This window comes from Glycine max, chromosome 12 (genome assembly GCF_000004515.6).
Source record: "Glycine max cultivar Williams 82 chromosome 12, Glycine_max_v4.0, whole genome shotgun sequence".
Classification (NCBI taxonomy): Eukaryota; Viridiplantae; Streptophyta; class Magnoliopsida; order Fabales; family Fabaceae; genus Glycine; species Glycine max.
In genome coordinates this window covers 1,559,916-1,582,168 of record NC_038248.2, presented here as the reverse complement: position 1 = coordinate 1,582,168, position 22,253 = coordinate 1,559,916, and the positions used below count along the sequence as shown (strand labels likewise).

The window sequence follows — 22,253 nt, the reverse complement described above, 5'->3', positions numbered from 1 at the left end:
ATGGAGTTCGTGGGAAAAACAGTTAGGAAAGAGGTGAAGGGGGTTGGGTTTATCTCTGGAACAGTGAAATCCTACGACCCTTCCTCTGGTTTTTTCGAGATCGTTTACGAGGATGGTGATTCTGAGGAATTGGAGTCTTCTGAGGTGGCTTCTCTTCTGCAATTTCAACCGGAGAGTGTCAAGGCCAAGCCTCGGGTTGGTCGGAAACCTAAGAAGCGCCGCCGTGTCGAGCAGAAGCCGGATGCTGGATCCCGTTCAGGTAATGTTAGCGAGAATTTGGTGGAGGATGGTAGTGACTTTAGGGGGGATTTGGATGGGAATGTTTCTTCTGCTGGTGGTGGGGATTTGGATTTAGGATGTGCGGGGATTGATAGAGCCATTGATGTCGATGTTGGGAATGGAGGGAATTCTATTGTCAATGTTAATGGGAGTGTGAAGGAAAACGGGGGTGGAGAGGACATTGGTTTTGAGGATAGTTTGAACAAGAGTGTCGATGCTAATGGTAGTTGTGTCAAGGATGCGCTTGATTTGAATGCTAGGCTTAATCTCAATGAGGATTTTAATCTGAATGATGCTTGTACTTTGCCTCTTGACACTGAGGATGGTTTTAATAGAAGAGATTGTATTGATTTGAATTTGGATGTAAATAATGAGGATGATGTCGGCGTGAATGTGGGTTACCTGGGTTGTTCTGGTGGGGAGGTGTTGCAGCGGGAATGTAATTTTGATTTGAATGTCGAGGCATGTGAGGAAGGTAGGGAAACTCGGTGTGATGATGACGGAAATGGACATTCTGAGGTGGGTGATGCTTTGTTTAGTAGGATGGGGCAGCTCCAAAAGGAAGAAGAGGTAAATGTTAATAATAGTTCTGAAGAAAATGAAGGTGTTAACGGTAATTTGAATCATGTCTCTGATGCTGTCAAATTGGAGGGAATTCATGTTTCTGCTGCCCATGCAGCTAAAGATGGTTCTTTGTGTTTGGTTGAGGAAAATGGAGGTGATGATGGCAAAGATGTGGCAGCTATTGATTCTCATCAGATTTCAAATGCAATTTCGGTTAGGGATTCTGATTCTGTGGAGGCTCAGCGAGTTGATTGGCCTTCTGAAGGTGGTGTTGCCGTAATTCATGAACTCCAAGATGATCCAGGAAGTCCGTGTAAACAAGGAAATGGCCGAAGGAAAAGAAGAAAAGTATCAGATAATCCACAAGCCACGCCAGAGACAGTTTTAAGGAGGAGTTCTCGTCGGGCATCAGCTAGAAAACGGGTTTCAAGCACCATACTAGTGGAGGTGACTGATGATCCTTTGATGTCCTTGGAAACCAGTGCCTTAACAGGAGAAAAGCCTCTAATCTCCAATTCTCAGAAATATGAACAATGCAGTGATCCTCTTCCAAAGCTGCAATTTCCCCCGTCTTCTACAAATTTGAATTTAGATGGCGTTCCTGTTCTTGAACTCTTTTCTATTTATGCTTGTTTAAGATCATTCAGTACTTTATTATTTTTGAGTCCATTTGAGTTGGAGGATCTTGTAGCTGCCCTGAAGTCTGAAATCCCAAGTATATTATTTGACAGCATTCATGTTTCTATTTTGCAAACTCTGAGAAAGAATTTGGAATACCTTTCCAATGAGGGTTGCCAATCTGCATCCAATTGCCTTAGGTATATTTATTTCAATTTTTCATTGGTCAATGGTCATACTACTATACTTGTCAATCTGTTTGACCATGTTATCCTTATAAGTTCTCCATTTCTATATTTTTACTCTAATGCAGGAATCTTAGCTGGGATTTTTTGGACCTGGTCACATGGCCTATTTTCATGGCCGAGTACCTTCTGATTCATGGCTCAGGATTTAAAACTGGTTTTGATCTTAAACATCTAATGTTCAAAACTGATTACTACAAACAACCTGTAACTGCAAAGGTTGAGATTCTTCAGTATCTATGTAATGATATGATTGAATCGGAAGCCATAAGGTCAGAGCTTAACAGAAGATCTTTGGTAACTGAGACTGATGTGGGCTTTGATCAGAATATGTATTTTGACACTGGCAAGAAAAAGAGAGCTGTAATGGATGTGTCTGGTGGCTCTTGCTTGACTGAGGAGAATGTGGATGATACAACTGACTGGAACAGTGATGAATGTTGCCTGTGCAAGATGGATGGTAGTTTAATATGCTGTGATGGTTGCCCTGCAGCATTCCACTCAAGATGTGTGGGAATTGCCAGTGACCATCTCCCTGAAGGTGACTGGTATTGCCCCGAGTGTGTAATTGGCAAACACATGGCTTGGATGAAATCACGAAGATCACTTCGAGGAGCAGACTTATTAGGGATGGATCTGGATGGCCGTCTCTATTTTAACAGCTGTGGTTACCTGTTAGTGTAAGTTTAGTTTACCCTTTTTCTGGATAAACTTACATATCAGTGCATCCACCACTTTTCTACCCTTAGCTTGCCAAATATTATTTCATAAGTCATCAAATTCTTTTATTGGAAATGGCTGTATGACTTTTTGTTCAACTTCTAGGCTGCTTGGCAGTTTGTCGCACTGTTATCCCCATGTATTAGACAAGATATATGCAGGGCTTCTACTAGACAACATATAGATTGCCTGCAGTTTTGCTTGTCCTTGTCTATTTGATAATTCTTTTCTATCACAAACTGACGCATTGCTAAATTTAGTTTTTCCATTGAATATGTAATTGAAGTGGATAATGTTATTGTCATTGTTAAAAATGCTAACCATATCTCAGATGTCTAAAGCCTAAACTGTTCTGTGCTGCTTTTTATCATCGTAGTATGTTCTCACTTTATTTTAATGCTGAAACCTTTGCAGGTCAAACTCATCTGAAGCAGGGTCATTGTTCAATTATTACCACAGAAATGATCTACATGTAGTAATTGAAGCTCTAAAATCTATGGATCCTTTATATGAAGGCATACTAATGACTATCTATAAGCATTGGGATATCAGTGCTAACTTGAGTGTGGGGGATAGTGTCTTTAATCGGGCTAATGATCAAAGAAAGTTGGACGAAAATTCAACTATTGACAGTTGTATGCATCTTGTCCAAGAGTTTCCAAAAGCTGGGAACCGCCTAGACTCAACGACCACCATAGAAAGTCCTTGTGTTGCTTCAGATGGATCAGCTGATACCACACAGACTAGAACAGGCATCGACAATGTTCAGATAAATGGGCTCAATGATTCCAATAGATGTGATGAATCCTTGAATCAGCCAGGAATACCAGAAAGATGCCATCCTGTTGGTGACTGTTCTTTGACATCTTCCAGCTTAGATGTGGGACGTAAAATAAACTTAAGATCTGTAGGTTCTAGTATTACCCCCTCCATGGACAATAAGGATACTTCAGAAGTACCTCGTGGAATTGACTACATAAACTATTACAGCTTTGCCCGAACAGCTTCATTTGTAGCACAGGAGTTGATGTGTAAGTCACCTGAAAAGATGAATAAGATTTTTGCAATGTCTGAAGAAGAAGTTATGTCAGACCAAGCAAAGGTCATTACGAAGAAATCTACTAACTTTTGCTGGCCAAGTATTCAGAACCTGAATGCAGCTGCCCACAAGGAAAAATGTGGGTGGTGCTTCACTTGCAAAGGTGAAAATGAAGACAGGGATTGCTTGTTTAATTCTGTGGTGAAGCCTGTTTGGGAAGTGCCTAATAATATTTTAGTTGGGCTTCAACCCAGGAAGATCCAGAATGGACGTCTTAGAGATATCATATGTCTTATCTTCTCTCTTGAGGTTCGATTACGTGGGCTTTTGTTGGGTCCATGGTTGAATCTGCATCAAACTAATCTTTGGCATAAGGATCTTTTGAAGACATCTGATTTTTTTCCTGTTAAACGATTATTGCTTCTTGTAAGGATATGCTTTCTCTCTGTCAATCATTTTTTTAAATTACAGACATTAATATTATGACTATATGAGTATTTCATGTCTGATTACAAGTTATGAGATATTAGTTTGACATCATTAGTCAAATCATCTTGGAGCTCTTTGTCTTTTACAATTTCTGTATGTGTTTCCATAAATGTACATAGATGTATACTTTTATTATTTTCTCACTGTATGCTTTTTATGTCGCCTCTGATACTAATGAAGCTGAAACTATTATGTTGTAGAATTACTTGATCTCAAGACTGCTTGCAAAAAAAGAAACACGTCTTTTTTAGTTAGCTGGCTAACACTTCACATTGCTTTTGGACTTGCATCGCTCTCTGAATATTTCTATTTAAATGTCTGACACTGTCTAATTTTGGATTTTGCAGTTAGAATCCAATTTGTGCCTTCTTGCACTTTCAGCAGATTGGTTAAAGCATGTGGATTCTGTTGCTACAATGGGATCTGCTACACATATTGTGGTCAGTTCATCACGCACATCTTCAAGGCATGGTATTGGAAGGAAAAGGGCCAGGAACTCAGATATTGAAACCAGTTCATCTTCAAACACTGCTAGTGGTTTGGGAATGTACTGGTGGAGAGGTGGCAGGCTTTCCCGAAAATTGTTTAATTGTAAGGCTTTGCCTCATTCCCTGGTTACCAAGGCTGCTAGACAAGGTCTGCAAATTGTTCTCGTTTGTATGTCATGCATGGAGGTTGTGTTAGAAGCCTATTCATTTTATTGATTATTTTGAATTTATTTGAAATTGTGAAATACTGTAGGTGGGTGTAGGAAGATACCAGGCATTTTATATCCTGAGAATTCAGATTTTGCACGGAGAAGCAGATTTGTTGCCTGGCGAGCTGCTGTTGAGATGTCAACAAGTGCTGAGCAGCTTGCTTTACAGGTATGTCTACCTGGCTTGTTGAAGATGATCATTGTTTTGGTATAAATTTAAGATTGGTTATGTTTTAGAGAAAAGACCGGGAGTACAAATAGGAGGTTAGTTATCATTCAAAACATAAAAAGTAATAAACAAGGAATGGAAATGTTTAAGAATGCAATAAAGTTGTCTGTTCCCCTGCATGACATATAAGTAATTAAATATTGGGAAACACCATTGTAACATCCATGAGCTGCATGGAAGAGATGGCCCTTATCCCAGAAGAAAGCTAGGGCCTAAGAGCAAAGGGATGCTGCTAAATGCAAGGCATTCTGCTCTGACCATATTTGTGAGAGAATTGAGAAAAAAAGTAATTACTTAACTTTTGTCTCCTTTTTTTGTTCAAATCTTTCACAGACCAACTGAAACTGATACAAAATGAATGGGCTTGTCCAATATTCATCCTGCCTCTCCCTATTAGAGAAAGAGTGAGAGACTGAAATTAGACTTGCTGTCTTCGTTGCTTTTGTTGTAGTGATTGTATCCAAACTATTTTAGAGTAACATGACTACCTAAAGGGAAGAGAATGCTGCTGCTATCCAATAGGACCCCAAAATGAACACATATAATTGTTTGCGCATATGAAGTCAAGGGATAATCTCACATTCTGTTTACCTGGAAAACCTAGAATGAGATGAGAATTAGAGTGATATATGTATATATATTGAAATCTTGATATTGTATACACGTGTTATTAGTATCTTTTGTTCAATGTTACACTCTGAACTTTCATAAATTGGCAGAAGCTGATGAACTTGTCTTCTTTTCATGTAATAAAATAGGTTTTTATCTAAGATCTACTATTTATGTTTTTCAGGTTAGAGAGCTTTATTCAAACATAAGGTGGCATGATATTGAGAACAACTATTCCCTATATGTGTTGGACAAGGAATCTAGAAAATCAGTCAGGCTGTTCAAAAAATCAATCGTACGCAGGAAGTGCACTGAAGGGGGATCTGTGAAATTCCTTATTGATTTTGGGAAGAGAAGGGCTATTCCAGATGTTGTTATTAAACATGGTTCTTTGTTAGAACAATCTGCTAGTGAGAGAAAAAAATATTGGCTGGAGGAGTCTTATGTTCCATTGCATCTTCTAAAGAATTTTGAAGAAAAAAGAATTGTCCGCAAGTCCACTGATAAGAAACTTGGAAAAATTCTTGAGATTGGTAGAGTAAACAAGAAAATTCCTCAACAAAGGGGATTTTCATATTTGTTTACCAGATTGGAAAGATCTGATTGTCATCAGTGCAGGCACTGCAACAAAGATGTTGCAATGAGGTATTTGTGGTATTTTTTCGTGTTTTGATGAGTTCCTTTTCTTTCACTCTACATGATTTTTCTTTTCTATATTGTATTTCAATCTTGTTCATGATTGTTTCGTTTTAGTTGATTGAGGATGAGGCTATGTTTTTTCAAGGTTATTGATGATACTCTTCTGTTTGTAAACTAAAGAAGAAGATTACATAGCTGAGAAAAAGAATATACAAAATGAATATTCCTTCCCCAAATATCTGCCTAAAACCTGACATGAAAAACATAATTCAAACTTGGATAATAGTGGTCAGTAACTGTAAGGAACATATACCTGAGAAATGCATCTTAAGCAATGAATCTAATATTGCCATTATATACAGTATGCTGGATTTTCATTAAAACCACATTAATACATGCAATATGGCCTTTATGTATGATGATATATTAGTGTTTGTGTAACATCAGCTTTTAACAAGTATGCATATAAACCAGTACAAAATAGGACTGTAGAAGGATTAAAATTATTTGGCCAAAGATTAGAATGTTCATAGATTTATGAACTGGCTATTTTTTAATTTTGGGTTTGGCCCAACATGAGTCAACCCAACAAGAGCTTCTTATGGCGATTTTGTGGAGTGTATTAAATTTCACCAATAATAGTGATCTTGGTATATTGTGATTGTGGTTTGAGCAATTGAGCTACCACTCATTGTACTCTTTATTAAGCGTAATGGATTTATATGTTTCTCCTGTGGACAGAGGATTGACTGCCATACTTTTTTTCTTCTAATACATTTTTATTTATCATTATATACGCATGTGCCAATTCTCGTTTTATGCATCTATCTTTTGTGTGTTAATCATCAAGTGCGCTGAGATCTTCCTGCCTTGTTAAGTGTGTAATTTGTCACGTAAAATATATACTTGCTAATAAATATACCATTTTTTTATGAAATTGGCAGGGATGCTGTGAGGTGCCTTCATTGCAAAGGTGTGTATTTTGTCTTTTAATCTGGTCTTTTTTCCTCATTATTCTGCTTTGTATCTAGTGAATGGTTTTATTTGTTTCACATTTTTCTTTACTCCTTTTTATATTCCATAATAATATATAACTTGTATCTCACTGAATCTGACATTGTTATAGTTTCAATGTCTTAGCGTATGGATGTAGTCATCAGTATATTTGTCTTTTCATTTTTTTATGAAATTGGTAGCCTGCAGGGTTTAGTCACTTTTTTATTGACATCTCAACATATTCTTGACAGAGTTAACACTTTTGTTATTGAGTTTCAATAGCTTGTACCAAAAACTCGTCATTAATTGACATTGTCGTAAAAGATTCCATGCATGCATTTAACTAAATGACAGTTTAAAGTTGATCGGAGTATCTCAATAGATGGGGTTGGCTACATGAATCAATTAAGAACACCATTATTCTCTATAAAAAAACATGGCTGGATTATGAGGTGCCAAAATGTGTATAAGCTTCTTTTCTTTATAAGAAAAAAGAGACTTGCTTTTTGACATGCTAAAGACAAGAGGATGTATCTAGTTTCAATAGCTTGTACCAAAAACTCGTCATTAATTGACATTGTCGTAAAAGATTCCATGCATGCATTTAACTAAATGACAGTTTAAAGTTGATCGGAGTATCTCAATAGATGGGGTTGGCTACATGAATCAATTAAGAACACCATTATTCTCTATAAAAAAACATGGCTGGATTATGAGGTGCCAAAATGTGTATAAGCTTCTTTTCTTTATAAGAAAAAAGAGACTTGCTTTTTGACATGCTAAAGACAAGAGGATGTATCTAGATTTGAAGAATATTTGGATAAATTTGTGATGGAAGCTATAAGTTTTTTCTGTAACCTCTTTCATGTGAGCAATAGGCTGTGCATGTTCACTAAGTTTTGATTACTATTTGTTTTATGCTGCCATCTAGTGTTTTTTCATCTTTTAATGTTGGTTATTTTTCATCAACTACCTCATTATCATTTTATAATTTATAGGATATTTCCACAAGAGACATGCAAGGAAATCAGGTGGCAAAAGAACTACTGGAAGCTCTTATTCATGTCACAGATGTCAAGATGGGTTGCATGCAAAGACTAATACTAATAAAAGGAAAGTTGACTCAAAACTGCAGAAGATTCAAGCAAAGAAACGTAAAACTGTGCCTTCAGTTTGTAAACCAGTGAATCTCAAGGGCAATAAAAAGGCATTGAGTAATAATAAGATACGACAGGCGAGATCTCGAAACAGTAAGAATATCCCATCAAGTATACCTCTTCGCCGTTCTACTAGGAAGGCCAAATCCTTGTATATGCAAAGTCAATTGAATGGAGGACATAAAAAAGGAAAAAAGAATGTGGGACGTAAAAAGGGAAAGCAAGGTAAAACCAAGAAGGTGATTCCTCAAAAGTCCAAAGAAACTACTGGTCAATATAAGAAGTCGGAAGTTACTACTGCACGTAAGAAGAGAACAAAAATCTGTAACAGTTATTGGCTTAATGGTCTTCAGTTGTCTAGAAAGCCAAATGATGAACGAGTAATGCTGTTTAAAGAGAAAAAGCGTGTTGCCTCCTCTAAAGATTTCTCTGGCTCTCTTGATCATCCTAAATGCTGCCTTTGTTGTGGAAATGAATGCACCTTGAATTATATTGCGTGTGAAATCTGTGGAGGTGATTACTTTTATTCTTGTCTGTTTTTCTTCCTTTTGGGCTTGGGAATGGATGGGGAAAGGAGAAGCTAACACTTGTTGCGAGTTAACAAAATAATATTGTAAATGTCTGTACATGTTTACTACACCTTTTGAACATCTATCAAAATATATTTTGAACATGCTATGCTATTATGCAGATTGGTTTCATGGTGATGCTTTTGGCCTCAATGTGGAGAATGCCAGACAACTTATTGGATTTAAGTGCCATGTTTGTCTTGATAGAACTGCTCCAATCTGTCCCCATTTGAAGGTTAATGCATTGTCTTGCACTGAAAGCAATGCTGCAATTGAGTGTGGAGAGGAGTTATCCAATCCTGTTTCTCTCCAACCTTTAAGTGAGGTATGCTTGCCTCTTTTAAATCTGACCTGTTGTTTGACCTAGAGGATGAAATGATAAAAGGTCAAATGAACAAATCATGCATTTTTTTTATAATGTATAAACTTTTGGATGATAAATTTGTCTAGTGTTTGTCATAACATTTACTACACATCAGTTTTCTTAATATTAGAAAATATTTATTACTGGTTTATCCACATCTCTTAAACTGGGACGTAGTTGTTTATTAGAGGATTTGATGCTCGAGTTGACTATTGATTGAGCCTTGATATCCTATATTCCTATTCAATTAAGTGCTATGATCAAGGAAATTGTTGGGCAGTATATCTGCACTATTGGTTTGATTTCAATTATACAGGTGAATGTAACTCTTTTTCCTGGGGCTAAACTTTTGAAAAATTATTTAAAGAATTTAGTTTTGTTGCACTGTGAATGTGATAGGAATAACTCCCATAGATTGAGATTATGCACAGAATGAAAATTTGGAGAAGAGATATTGTATGTCTTAATTATTGTTGAGTAAAACAGTGAGCAGAAATTGGAAGAGCAACAGTTGCTCCAGGCCAAGGAAAGCTAAAAGCTGAAAAGAGCAACAGAATTCACAGATCTATTCCCTCTTTCCTATAATTATCTTTTCCCACTGAGATTCCTTTCTTGGGTCTTTGAGAATATACGTGCAGGGGCTTTTTAGTAATCAATGTTTTTAAAACTGGGCCAGTCAGTTATAGGTTTAATGGTTCAACTTTGGTCGGACTAGTATTAATATTAATTCCGTATTTCCTATAACTAACTTTTCCCACTGAGATCCCTTTCTTGGGTCTTTGAGAATATACGTGCAGGGCCTTTTTAGTAATCAATGTTTTTAAAACTGGACCAGTTGGTTGAAGGTTTAATGGTTCAACTTTGGTCGGAATAGTATTAATATTAATATAATAATAATTAAGAACCCATCAAAAGCTTTAATGCTTTTAGTATAGTATTAACATAAAATGGTGTGTGCTTTAGCTTTTAGTGTAATAAAATTAATGAATTTGTTGTCAATTTTCACCTCAGGATGTGTACTTTGTTGATAACATCTACATTATTGTTTTTATTGTTCCCTCCTCTTTGAGAAGATGACAAAACCTTTGTGTAGTTTTTATATCATCAGGTTTATAATAAATGATTGAAGTGAAAACTTCACTTGTCATTTCAGATCCCTTGCAATTAAATACTGTTGGCAGTCATATGTTCACTGTGATGGTATTGTGATACATTTGTTTTTGTGGAAATATACATATTGATACAGCTAGTTAGTAGATAAATGGGTTTACTAAAATTGGGTCCAGATTCTTGAAGGAGAGGTTTTTATTCTTTAATATGAGGAATAATTTGGGTTAAGCTGAAAATGTCAAATACAGTAGTTGGTGAAGAGCCTTCTTGTGTAACAGTATTGAATCAGCAAGTCAGAAGTGGTATACCCCTGACCTTTTCAAAATAAAATTGCTGGTAGTTAAAATGAAGAATTTGTAGTCTTAAGGTTGTGTACAGTTTCTAACGTTTTATGCTTAGAAACTAGCTTTTATCTGTGGTTCTGTGGTATCTTATAGACGAGTTGTTATAGTGTCCCGTGAGTGTTCCAATTCTATTTGTAGTTGTATATTTTGTCAAACTTTTTATCTGTCAAATTATATTGTCCCTTGTGAATGTCCAATTCTATTGGCTGTAGTAAGCTTTTAATTTATTGATTATAGACACCCAGTTTCTGCAAGATTCTTATACTTGTTTATCTTCATTGCAGGTTTGATGATTTGCATTGAAAAAGGACATGGCGGGACATCAGATGCCAGCTTCTTGTAGGGTTGTTTTTCTTCCTGCAGGATTTGATGGCAAATGATTTTTGTTTATAAAAAAAAAGTGTCGTTAGACAGGTTTACCGTAGGAGGAATGATTGCTTTATCCGGCTTTTTCTCTGTTGCCTTCTATTTCAACTGTCGTCGAAAGGGAAAGAAGAATAATGAAACAAGCATGCTTAGCTCAAGAGGCTGAAGATAATTGTAATCAGGACATAGTAGAGTATATACATCAATTGCATTCATGATTGTTATCCTAACCCATCAGCATTCTTTGTAGCATTCTTTAATGTAGGGTCTTTTTCGTCACTAGAACTGATTTCACTGATGTCTTGTCAAACTCTTTTGAAAGACTGGAGTATATAAATCATAGCAGATCTCACTAAAGAGAATATTGTTCATTGCAGATAGTAAATAGAATCAGTAAATAGAATCTTGCTCTGCAAGAGATGTTTCTGCTGGTTTTGCCGTTGTCTTGGTGAAAACTGAAGCATATGGGGAAGGGGGAATTTCCTGGGGTGTCATGAACCAGTTGAAAGTTATTTTCGCTTTCGTGTCCACCCGAGTTCCAAAGTGTATATGCATCAATTTGACATTCTGATTCCAAAGTGCAGCAAATATGAATTGGAATTGTAGTTTTTTTATTATTTAAATCTGGTTTTTATGTAGATCTTTTCATATTATTTAAATAGTTAATTTGTTTTTATGTTAAATAAAACAAAATTGTCTTACTTTTGCATACATTTTATAAAAGGTAAACCATTGTTTTAGTCTCTCGAAGTGTAAAATGCTAAATTAGTTTCTAGAAGGCAGAAAATTTTAAATTATATTGATATTTTAGTTTTTAAAATTAACTACTTATTTTTATCTTAGTCTTTAGAACTAATTTAATATCATCACCTAAGTAATGCGAATTTTTAAAATGAGTGATGAGTTACATTTTTAGGATTTTTTTTAATTTTATTATTTTCAGGACTAAAGTGACAATTTCTTCTTTCTTTTTTTTCTTATTCACAACAAAAAAGTGTTGTGTTACACTTTGGAGGATTAAATTTACTATTTACCTTAAAAAGATTAAGGACACGGTTGGTAGGGGAGAAGAAATATAGGGAGAGGAATGAGGAAGTAGGCAAGTGAGGGAAAAAAAAGAGAGAAATAGATGAGAAATAAAGGATGCTTAGCATAAGAGAAATAAAGAAAAAATAGAAGATGTTTCCTAGAAGAGAAATAGAATGAATATAAAGAAAAAAATATTTGAATTAAATTTGTTCAGTACCAAAAAAAGGTTAAATTCAAGTTTAAAATTACGTACTTTACCTTTACAACTGTGTGCCTAATTTTTTGTTTTTTAAAAATGTAAATACACTTTTTCACAAACATGTACTAAAATAATATGGTCATAGAATCGAATTATATCCTAGCCATTTTTGATATGCAGCACCATGGAAGGAGAAAGGAACAGTTCTAACGCAAAGGAAAAGTGAGAATTATGCAAAAGGATATGAACGAGGCCACGAGGAGCAGCAAGGGTAACTTTGTAACATTGTTCAAACAGTGCCAATTTTCTCTCTTTTTTCCTCGTGGGAGAGGGGAATTTCTGCACCGTGGGACCCACTAAAGTTTTAAATATTTCTTATGTATTTCACTTCTACCAAACTGCTAAAATTCTGAAACTTTGGCATCTTTTTCTGCTCTTCTTTCTCTCTACAGGCAAAAGATAAGAATTTTATCAAGAAAAAAAAACTAAGATTTACTATGATTATAATATTCAAAAGATGCTCTTAAGCATGTGGTTAATTCTCATATCTTCATGTACCAAAAAAATATGTTTGAAGATGTCAGCTCCATAAATAGGTTTTAGTATCTTTATAAATTAATTTTTGCCTCTCAACTAGAAAATATCCTAGGTTTGCAAAAAGAAATAAAAAATGAATGATGATAAACTTTAAAATCCCAGGTAGTATTAACTTATGATAGGAAATTAATTAATTTATAAATTTATGTTTGATTCAAAATTTGAAGAAAAAAAGGTCTAAAATCCTTTCTTAGATTCTTTTGGTTCCGATCCAACGAAGGAATTAAAGAGACAATTTTTGTTATATCAACTGACTTAATTTTAATAATTTATTTGATCATTTTTATATATTATAATAATATTTTTTTTATTTTCCTTTTTTTTATATTTTAAGTTAGCATATTATTTTATATATGTTTATAATAACTTTGACATGTAATCAAAATTGAATTATAATTATAATTTTAAAATATATCTTTTTAAAAAAAGTAACTATGTAAATTAAAAAAAGAAAGTACATAATTCAGCTAAAATTATATTTTTTTGTATTTTTATAATTCAGCTAAAACCTTTATATTAAATTAATAGTAACTTATTTATTATTCTTAAAATGAATAATGTGAGAGGCCTAACTCAAAGAGTATAAGTTATTCTTCACTTATATATTCTAATATGAAATTACTTTTAACTGATGTGGGGTTTGAGTATTTTTTAATAATTATAATAAATTTTTATTTTTCTTCTTTCTTCCTTTTCCCCCTTGTTTGTCCTCTAATATTATTCTCATCTCCTTTTAATTTGGCCAGACCAAATCAATCAATAAGAATAATATTTTTTTTTTGGCACGTATGAATTAATATAATAAATTTATCATCACTTCAAAAAATATATATACAATATTTGTGTCATAAAAAATATTGAATGCTGGCCGAAAAGGAAAGCAAAGTAGGGTTACACAACCCATTTGGGGGACGGGGCCTCTGATTGCTTGAAGAGTGTTTTTGTGGCTATTAGCCGTTGCGTTGTGATCTTTTGTTGCAACGTTCAAATTATTTGAACAATTTACGCAAATAGGGTTTGGTGAATTCCGCAACGGCTAGTACAACCTTTTTAAGCCACACCTTTTCTCATCTCATTCATTCACGAACACAACCCCTCTTTCTTCTTCTTCTTCTCTCTCCCTCTTTGCAAGAAGGAAGATTCAGATTCAGATCACTGTTTTCCTTCTTCTCCTTCTTTCTTTCTGCAACTCTATTGTTATTCATTCAATCAACACAATATGGCTGCCACTAATAACATTCATGGGAACACTGAATCTGCTCAATCCAACATTGCTCCTCCCACTAAGCAGCCTCTACATCCTTCTAAGACTGTTGATTCTCAATCTGTACTCAAAAGGTTTTTTCTTTCTTACATCCTAATGCCACTTTCTTCTTCTTTTCTCTGTTGTCTTTAAAATAAACTTTCAATTTCATGTCTAAAGTGTTATTATCTCTTCTAAATAGTTTTTAAAGTGACAAATAAAATTATATATTATTTTTTCTTAAGTGCATTAGAAATCATGATGAGTACTACTATCCATAAAATGGATACCTGAATGTTGGTAAAACTATATCAATTTAGAGATTAAGTTTATGTATATTCAATATTTAAGGATTATATGAGAGAAAGAATTATGATTGAGGGACTAAATTTGTGGTTTATTCGTTTGTCTTTATATCTAATTCGTTCCTTGTTTTGTGTTGTGAAACAGGCTGCAATCTGAATTGATGGCTTTGATGGTAAGAAAAGCATGTACAATTGATCTTGATATCAATTATGAATGATTTAATTTTGTCTAGCTGTGGGAGAATATGTTGATTTTTGTTTGGTTTTTTGGGTGGATTGTTAGATGAGTGGAGATTCTGGGATATCTGCGTTTCCTGAGGAGGACAACATATTCTTCTGGAAGGGAACAATAACAGGAAGCAAAGATACTGTGTTTGAAGGCACAGAGTATAAGCTATCACTCTCCTTCCCCAATGACTACCCTTTCAAGCCTCCAAAAGTCAAGTTTGAAACAACCTGCTTCCACCCCAATTTTGATGTGCATGGCAACATATGCTTGGACATACTCCAGGTATTCGATGTGACAATTTGTAGATCAAATATTAATTGTGTTCTTCCATTGCCACTCTATATTCTGAAGTTTTTGTTTATTTTCTTGTGGTTTTATAGGATAAATGGTCATCTGCTTATGATGTCAGAACAATTCTTCTATCTATCCAAAGTCTGCTTGGAGGTAACTTGAAAAGTCTCTTTGTGACTAATGCTCTCTCATGTCTGTTTTCTTTTTTGTTTTTGCTTCTTACTTTTTTGTTTTTGTCATAATTTAGAGCCAAACATTAGTTCACCACTAAACCAACAAGCAGCACAGCTTTGGAGCAATCAAGAAGGTAAAAAACATTAATATAATTATATCTTTGAAACATCAATGAATTTGAATGTTTGGGGTTCCTGAAGAGAGCTAAAATGTGTTTTCGATGTACAGAATACAGGAAGATGGTGGAGAAGTTGTACAAATCTGCAAATTGATCAGTCTTTTGCAGGAGAGAAGAAGGAAGGGTCCATAGAGTCTGCTTCTGAGAAGAGAAAGGATGAAGCCGTTATTTGTTTTTAGGTGTCCTTTTCTGATGGGCCTGCTTTCATATAATATAATCTTACAATTTACGAATTGTTGCATGTTTCTTTCTCTTCTTTACAATTGGAAGTTAAAAAAAAAAAGATTTTGTTTTTCGTCGTTTTGTGTTGTGTTACTGCTTTGTGTGATGTGATCATCTTACTCGTTAATTTTCAGTCAGCTACCTAGGCCCGCTACTGGGTACATGTGGTACATGGAGTAGCATTAAAATTTAAGTTTTAATAACGATCTTAAACGATACATTAGGGCGTTTATATAAACCCACTTATAAATTATTTTTAACAATTTGATAATCATAAAGGAATGACAATTTAAAATTATTTTACGATCATATCTTATTTTCTTAATTTTTTTTTTAAAAAACAGAACAAAGTTATTTGTAATAATTATTAATGAAAAACAAAATGCAGCAAAAATAAAAAATAAATCCAACGCACACGGCCGATGAGCTTTTTCCGCTGTTCAACTTGTCTAAACGGAATCATATTTAACATGTTTTAAGTATTTCTTTTACCCCAAAATATGGGAAGTATAAACGGAATCATATTTAACATGTTTTAAGTATTTTTTTTACCCCAAAATATGGAAGTATAATTCCATTATATAATTTAAACTTACCATTTTTTATTAAAAAATTACGATTGAAGCTGTCATTAATTTAACTAATTATTATATGATACTAATTTGTATCACAATTATTTCGATTATAATTAAAAATAATAATTTGTGTCATCATTAATTTAAAATTTGAAAGATAATTAAAATCATAACTAATTTTATTACTATTAAAAGAGACAGCATGCATCGTTATTAAGATAATTTATATAATAATTTATCCGATAAATATTAAAAAGGTGACTTTATCACAAATTAATAATTAAAATAAAAAATATATAATAGAATTATGATTTTGCTATATATTTAAATTCAAATACGTATTTGAGTTTAGATAAATAGCCCAGACATTAAATTTTTAGATATATAAAAGAATTACGATTTAATTGTATATATGATTCCGTTATATAATATGAAAATAGAATCACAAAGGAAGAAAATAGAAAAAGAGGAACGGGGGTGCTGATAAGGGGAAAGTGAGGGGGAGGGGAGGTGTAGGAAAAAAAGGAGGGAGGAACATAATGGACCTTTCACCAGTTTTTGGAAAAGAAAGGGTGAGAATAGCAAAAAAATGGAGGTGTAGGAAAAAAAGGAGGGAGGAACATAATGGTCCTTTCACCAGTTTTTGGAAAAGAAAGGGTGAGAATAGCAAAAAAATGGGATGTCCCAAATTGAATTCATATTCTTATTCAAACTATTTTACAAGTATTATATTATTTTGTTCAATTTTTAAATTTGAAAATACGAACAATTCGTCTCTTATACTATATCTTTTAAGATAATGCCTTAAAAAATAATTACACAAAATACTATAATAAGGTAATTTTCTTCCACCAAATATCTTTATTGGAAGAGTTAAGAATTTTATTTTGTATTTAAGATACCAATAAGTATAAGTTAAAAAAAACGAATAATTTTTTAATTATCCAAAATCTCACATTTAAAGACATTCAATTTTTTTGTAAAGAAACATGTAATATAATTCCATGACTTGGACATCAGAGAAGAACAATAGTAATAATATGCCCCTGGGCGGAAAACAGGGCCATCAAGTGCTATGTTTCTGTTAACACGAATCAGTCCAGCCGTGCTTCGCACAGTACCAATTCAATATTTAATAAAAAAAACAAAAATGCAGAATACTTAAAAAGAAAAATTGACACACAATGATGACATGTCCAGCCTTTGGAGTTTGGAATGTTTTATTATTAACACTTAATGATAACACCATCAAATTAAATAATTTCAAAACTATTAATCCGTTTGGAAGAGATGGAAGTCAAAAAAAAAAAGGAAAAAAAACACTAATGACGATATCTTATCTTTTGTTCAATCAGAGAGAAAGTGAAAAAAAAAAAAGAAAATAGTTGATTTTAGAAACAAAAATTTAAACTTTTTATTATTCTATTTTTTCTTTGATTAAAATTTCAATTTTTTTTCTTTCTTTCTTATTTTTTTCCCCTCTCCCAAACATTCTAGGCAAACTAGAGTAAAGGAAAAAAAACAATAAACGCAAATCCATTCCAAAATTTCTCACGAAAACAAATGCTTATACAATTTCAAGCTCTTCTTTTTTTTTTTTTTTTAAAAAAAGCATTTGTATATTTGTAACCAAATTTTTTTCTGTAACCAAAAAAAAAAAAAAACAAAACAAATTATTCTTGAAAAATAAACGACTATTTAATAAACAATCATTTCCAAAACCCGCTAATTCATTAAAGATTTCTTAATGGCTAATAGCACAGTACCATTGTGTCACATCCAAACTTGACGAGAATTACATTAAAGATTTCCTACTAATAAAAAATCGACAAGAATAATATTAATATTAATGATCTTAACAAAGAATAGACATAACCTTCCTTTATACAGAGATTAATTAAAAAGAGGGAAAATTTTCTTTCTGATTTACATGATTACATGTATACATACATATAGCAGCTATACTGTATCTACATCATATGATGAATGCGAGGCAGCAAGCAGTGCAGCTCCAACGCCTGATCCATCTTCAGTGACCTTAAGAATTACATGCCTGGCAATATCTTCCCCCAATATATCGTTCAAAGCTTCATGCAAGTAGTCCCTAAACAATGTATAGCTAGAATACAAACCTCCTTCAATTGCTACAACTGTTCTTTTCATTTTCATATCACTTCTTCGCCCACCTGCGATGCCACCACTCCCATCCCTACCAATCTTCTTCAAGATACCAACAATGCCGGCAGCTGCCAATCGTGCCGCTCTGCGAGTCACCACATCACACACCTTCACCACAACTTTTCTTAACTTTAAAGGAACATCAGGAATCTGAGACCGCACAAGCCAAACATAAGGAATGATTGTTAGACTTGACCGACTTTTTAAGGACAAAAGATATGGTGTCAGACTTGTTTACCTCAAGGATGCCTTTAAGGATTCTTGCTACTTCTCTCAAGTCGGGAGAATCATCCTCGTGCATGGCAGCCATCATAGGAGTCCTGAAATTGCACAAGAAAATAGTTGAAGAAATCGAGGTCAAATCTGAGAATTGGAAGCGAATAATTAGCTACAGGAACATCATAAACTTGACAATATGCAATCCATTCCAGTAATAAAACCCAAACTTAAGAATCCCAATCTGAGGACTTTCTGAAAATTTATTATTGGGAGAAAAAAGAAAAATAAAAGAATAATTGATTATCCAAGTACCAGGCACTAAAATTGATCATAAAAAATAAACGAAATCCTAACAATTAATAGAAAAACTCTAGGATTTCATTTATAATCAGCAGAGTTGATCAAGCAGAGATGGATATCCATATCAATTTTGAATAATATATGCTTTCATGTTCAGTTGTTAGTCTGTCTCTACATTCACAATGCATGCCTGGGTTACAGTACACACCTCAGCATAAAGGGCATTGAAAGTTTGGAAGAAATAGGTCCAAGCATATCTGACTCTAGCGACATCCTTAGAATGACTCTCCTCACGATGTCACCAAGATACATTCCAGATATCATTTTCTCAAAACCCTACATCAAAATTAGCAAAATCTGATTTGAGTCATCTTGAATCAAGCAACAGGATTCATGAGCAGCAGAACCTAACCTGATCATTTGGATTAGGGCTTTCAGAGTCTAAATCAATATCATAAGATGTTCTTGGTAAATGAGATGACCAAAAGTTTCCCCATTCCATATTTACAACCTAATAAACAGAAGATTTATACTAGGATCAAAACAAGACAATAAACAAAAGTGAAAAAAAAACAAACAAAAAAAGAGTCTAAATCAATATCATAAGATGTTCTTGGTAAATGAGATGACCAAAAGTTTCCCCATTCCATATTTACAACCTAATAAACAGAAGATTTATACTAGGTTCAAAACAAGACAATAAACAAAAGTGAAAAAAAAAACAAACAAAAAAAAAGAGCAATACCATGTATCCTGATGTTGTAGGAAGACCTTGACACTTGATAATAGCATCAACCCGTTCCAAATAGCAAGCATTGGTACCAGTGCCAATTATTACAGAAGCAACAGTATCTGAGTCATGATAATGTCCAAGAGCTAATGTTCCAACAGTATCATTGACCTGATTAAAATGAACACAAAATCATGTTTCAAGTAATACAATGAAACCAAAAGGATTTATTATACACGACAATAAGACAATGCACACTGTTCCTAATAAGAAATTAGGGACTTATAAATCATACCCTCTAAGTTAAAACACAACACATGGTGTTTGGATAAGTCAGTAAAACCTCCAGATGAGCGGAAGCATGGAGATAAACATAATGATAACAGTTGGCAAAATTCAGACATCCTATAAGAACATTAAGTATATCCTAAAACAATATAACTTATTAATGGAAAAAGTGATATGGGAAATTGACCCAACTTGCATAACAGTGACATGAAAAGATAGAAACAAATTTCAGTGGTAACAACGCAAAAAAATGTAATATGATCATAACCCCAGGAAAAAGAAAGAAGTCCTTACCAATGCAGCCACCCGCACGTCTAGTCCTTTTCTTGTCAATGCTTCCTGCAAACATGCAGGAACATCTATTCCTACCTGACAACAAACAGTTTTTGCACTTAATATTTGTTATATTATTCAAATTCAAATATATAGCTTTGGTATTGTCAAAAACTCCTTCAGTTCAAGATCTCTATGAATATAAGTTTTTCATATTCAAATTGATTGAAAGCCAACGAACTAACCAAATCTACAATGGAAAACCCTTTTGTCCATTTTAATAAAATGCCAGAGGAAACAGACATTTGTTTCACAGGGAAAGAAAATGTGAATCCAAGTTCCCTTCTTCTGTCCGGTGAAAGCTCGGAACCGTCTCCTTCTTTCTCAATGAATTCCTTTAATGAAGAAGCAATGAAATCAAAGAGATCCTGCAAGCAGCAAAATCAATTACATTCTACTATACTAAAAGAACCCCCTGCCCCAAAGAGAAAAGGGGAAGCCAGAGAAACACCAAAAGAGTAGAAGATTAAGTCACCTCACTTGTGCTGGTCATTAGATTTTGAGGAATGGGCTGTCGCTCTACTTCATGTTCCAAAACAGAAGATTGTTGACCATGCAAATGAACCCGCAAAACCCGAAAATTAGTACCCCCAAGATCTAGTGCATAATATGTTCCTTTCTCAGTCCTGATCAAAGAATAACATGAATATAACACTTCAGTATTTAATCCATGCAATCATCAAAAATGTATGAGGATACCAACAAATCTATTCATCAACTAAATTTCTTAATCAGTTAAAAAGTTATGCTCAAACATGTTCATAAGATGTAAACATCACTTTCTCTTCATAAATGAAATGATAGCAGTAAGTGCACTGCGGATGCTCATCATAGCACCATCTCTAGATTCCACTGGGTGAATTTTGACCCAGATTCCAAGTAATGCACACGAACTTAGCACCATTCCTAAAATTTTAAAATGATGCTATAGTATTAACAGAAAACAGAAATTCACAGTTGACCAATTCTAAAATTTCTTGCACGGTACATCATCTAAGAATTCTCAAGGAATAATGCCAAAAAAAAAAAACGGTCATAATATACGAACAATGTCAAAGGAGCAAATTGACAATGTATACATTTCAAAACAATATACAATGTATATATTTCAAAACAGTATACAATAAAATATATGCATAATAAAAGCGCAAACAGAAAAATAAAAATTATATATATATTGTCCTACAAAACACCGTAATTATTCGTTTTAGTCCCTATAAGAATTTATTTCTTTTTAGTACCTACATTTAACAAAATAATATAATTTTAGTTTCTCGTTACACATGTTTTTAATTTAATTGATGAAAAATTAAAACCACATTATTTAATAAAATAATTAAAGGACTGAAAATAAATAAAATATTTGAGTACTAAATCAAACAATCTTGATAAATTAAAAGACGAAAAATATATTTAAATTTAACCTAAAAAAGTAATTATCTTTTAGTAATAATAATAAAAATGAAAAAAGACAGGAAAGGAACCGGAAAACATTCTACTATTGTGGAACTTAACATGCTCCAATCAACAAGTTAACAGAATCATTCCCAGTGGCAACAAAGAAAACATGATATGATTGAATGTCAATGGAGTATAGCAAAGCAGAAAGGAATTAACGAATAGATTAGATTACCCATTAGGGAGATTATGAACATATGTGAGAAGCATTTTGAGCTTGGAACCACCTTCTGATGCCAACCCAGCGTGCATCTCAACGGCCATAGCATCCACCACCTGCCTCAGCCTCCCAACCGATGTCTCGCACCCTTCCTCAACCTCCTTCAACACCCTCGCCACTCTCTTCCAATTCCCTCTGCTCCTCATCCTCTGCCCCACCGCCACCGCCGCCACCGCACACGCCACCGCCGCCAGCCCCACCGCCACTCCCACCATCACTCTGCCCATCAAATCCAAACCAAACTACATCCCACCGCGCCGCCGCTTCCTCCGTTTGGACATGCACGCTGTCTCCCTATCCTCGACTTAATCGAAGAAAACGAAGTTCAAGTTCCGCAGATGATAGCATTACGCTCCGGCGACTCCACGCCGGCGACGGTTACCGGTAAAGTGGGGAATGAATGGAAAAAGAGAGAAAGAGAAAGGAAAGAAAGAAGAGAGACGCGGCGGCT

The 22,253-nt window shown here is 34.1% G+C and overlaps 3 protein-coding genes across 3 annotated transcripts; 2 read left to right on the top strand and 1 right to left on the bottom strand.

Moving 5' to 3' along the window:
* Nucleotides 1-11,391, top strand: LOC100791832 (DDT domain-containing protein PTM). The gene is made up of 10 exons (XM_003540572.4): nucleotides 1-1,661; nucleotides 1,775-2,386; nucleotides 2,841-3,891; nucleotides 4,302-4,590; nucleotides 4,696-4,820; nucleotides 5,674-6,134; nucleotides 7,073-7,101; nucleotides 8,123-8,794; nucleotides 8,973-9,175; nucleotides 10,953-11,391. The coding sequence occupies exons 1-10, from the start codon at nucleotides 1-3 to the stop codon at nucleotides 10,956-10,958; spliced, it is 5,109 nt and encodes a 1,702-aa protein (XP_003540620.1). The 3' UTR covers nucleotides 10,959-11,391.
* Nucleotides 11,392-13,739: 2,348 nt separating this feature from the next.
* On the top strand, nucleotides 13,740-15,560 carry LOC100305664 (ubiquitin-conjugating enzyme E2). The gene is made up of 6 exons (NM_001248019.2): nucleotides 13,740-14,197; nucleotides 14,553-14,580; nucleotides 14,691-14,918; nucleotides 15,017-15,080; nucleotides 15,175-15,234; nucleotides 15,330-15,560. Exons 1-6 carry the CDS (start codon nucleotides 14,079-14,081, stop codon nucleotides 15,371-15,373), a joined length of 543 nt encoding a protein of 180 aa, NP_001234948.2. The 5' UTR covers nucleotides 13,740-14,078; the 3' UTR covers nucleotides 15,374-15,560.
* Nucleotides 15,561-17,891: 2,331 nt separating this feature from the next.
* On the bottom strand, nucleotides 17,892-22,251 carry LOC100790064 (hexokinase-3). Its single transcript, XM_003540330.4, has 9 exons — nucleotides 21,758-22,251; nucleotides 20,600-20,750; nucleotides 20,310-20,492; nucleotides 20,086-20,160; nucleotides 19,519-19,674; nucleotides 19,186-19,284; nucleotides 18,982-19,109; nucleotides 18,493-18,574; nucleotides 17,892-18,404 (listed from the first exon to the last, which is right to left on the bottom strand). Exons 1-9 carry the CDS (start codon nucleotides 22,027-22,029, stop codon nucleotides 18,036-18,038), a joined length of 1,515 nt encoding a protein of 504 aa, XP_003540378.1. The 5' UTR covers nucleotides 22,030-22,251; the 3' UTR covers nucleotides 17,892-18,035.
* Nucleotides 22,252-22,253: the final 2 nt, after the last annotated feature.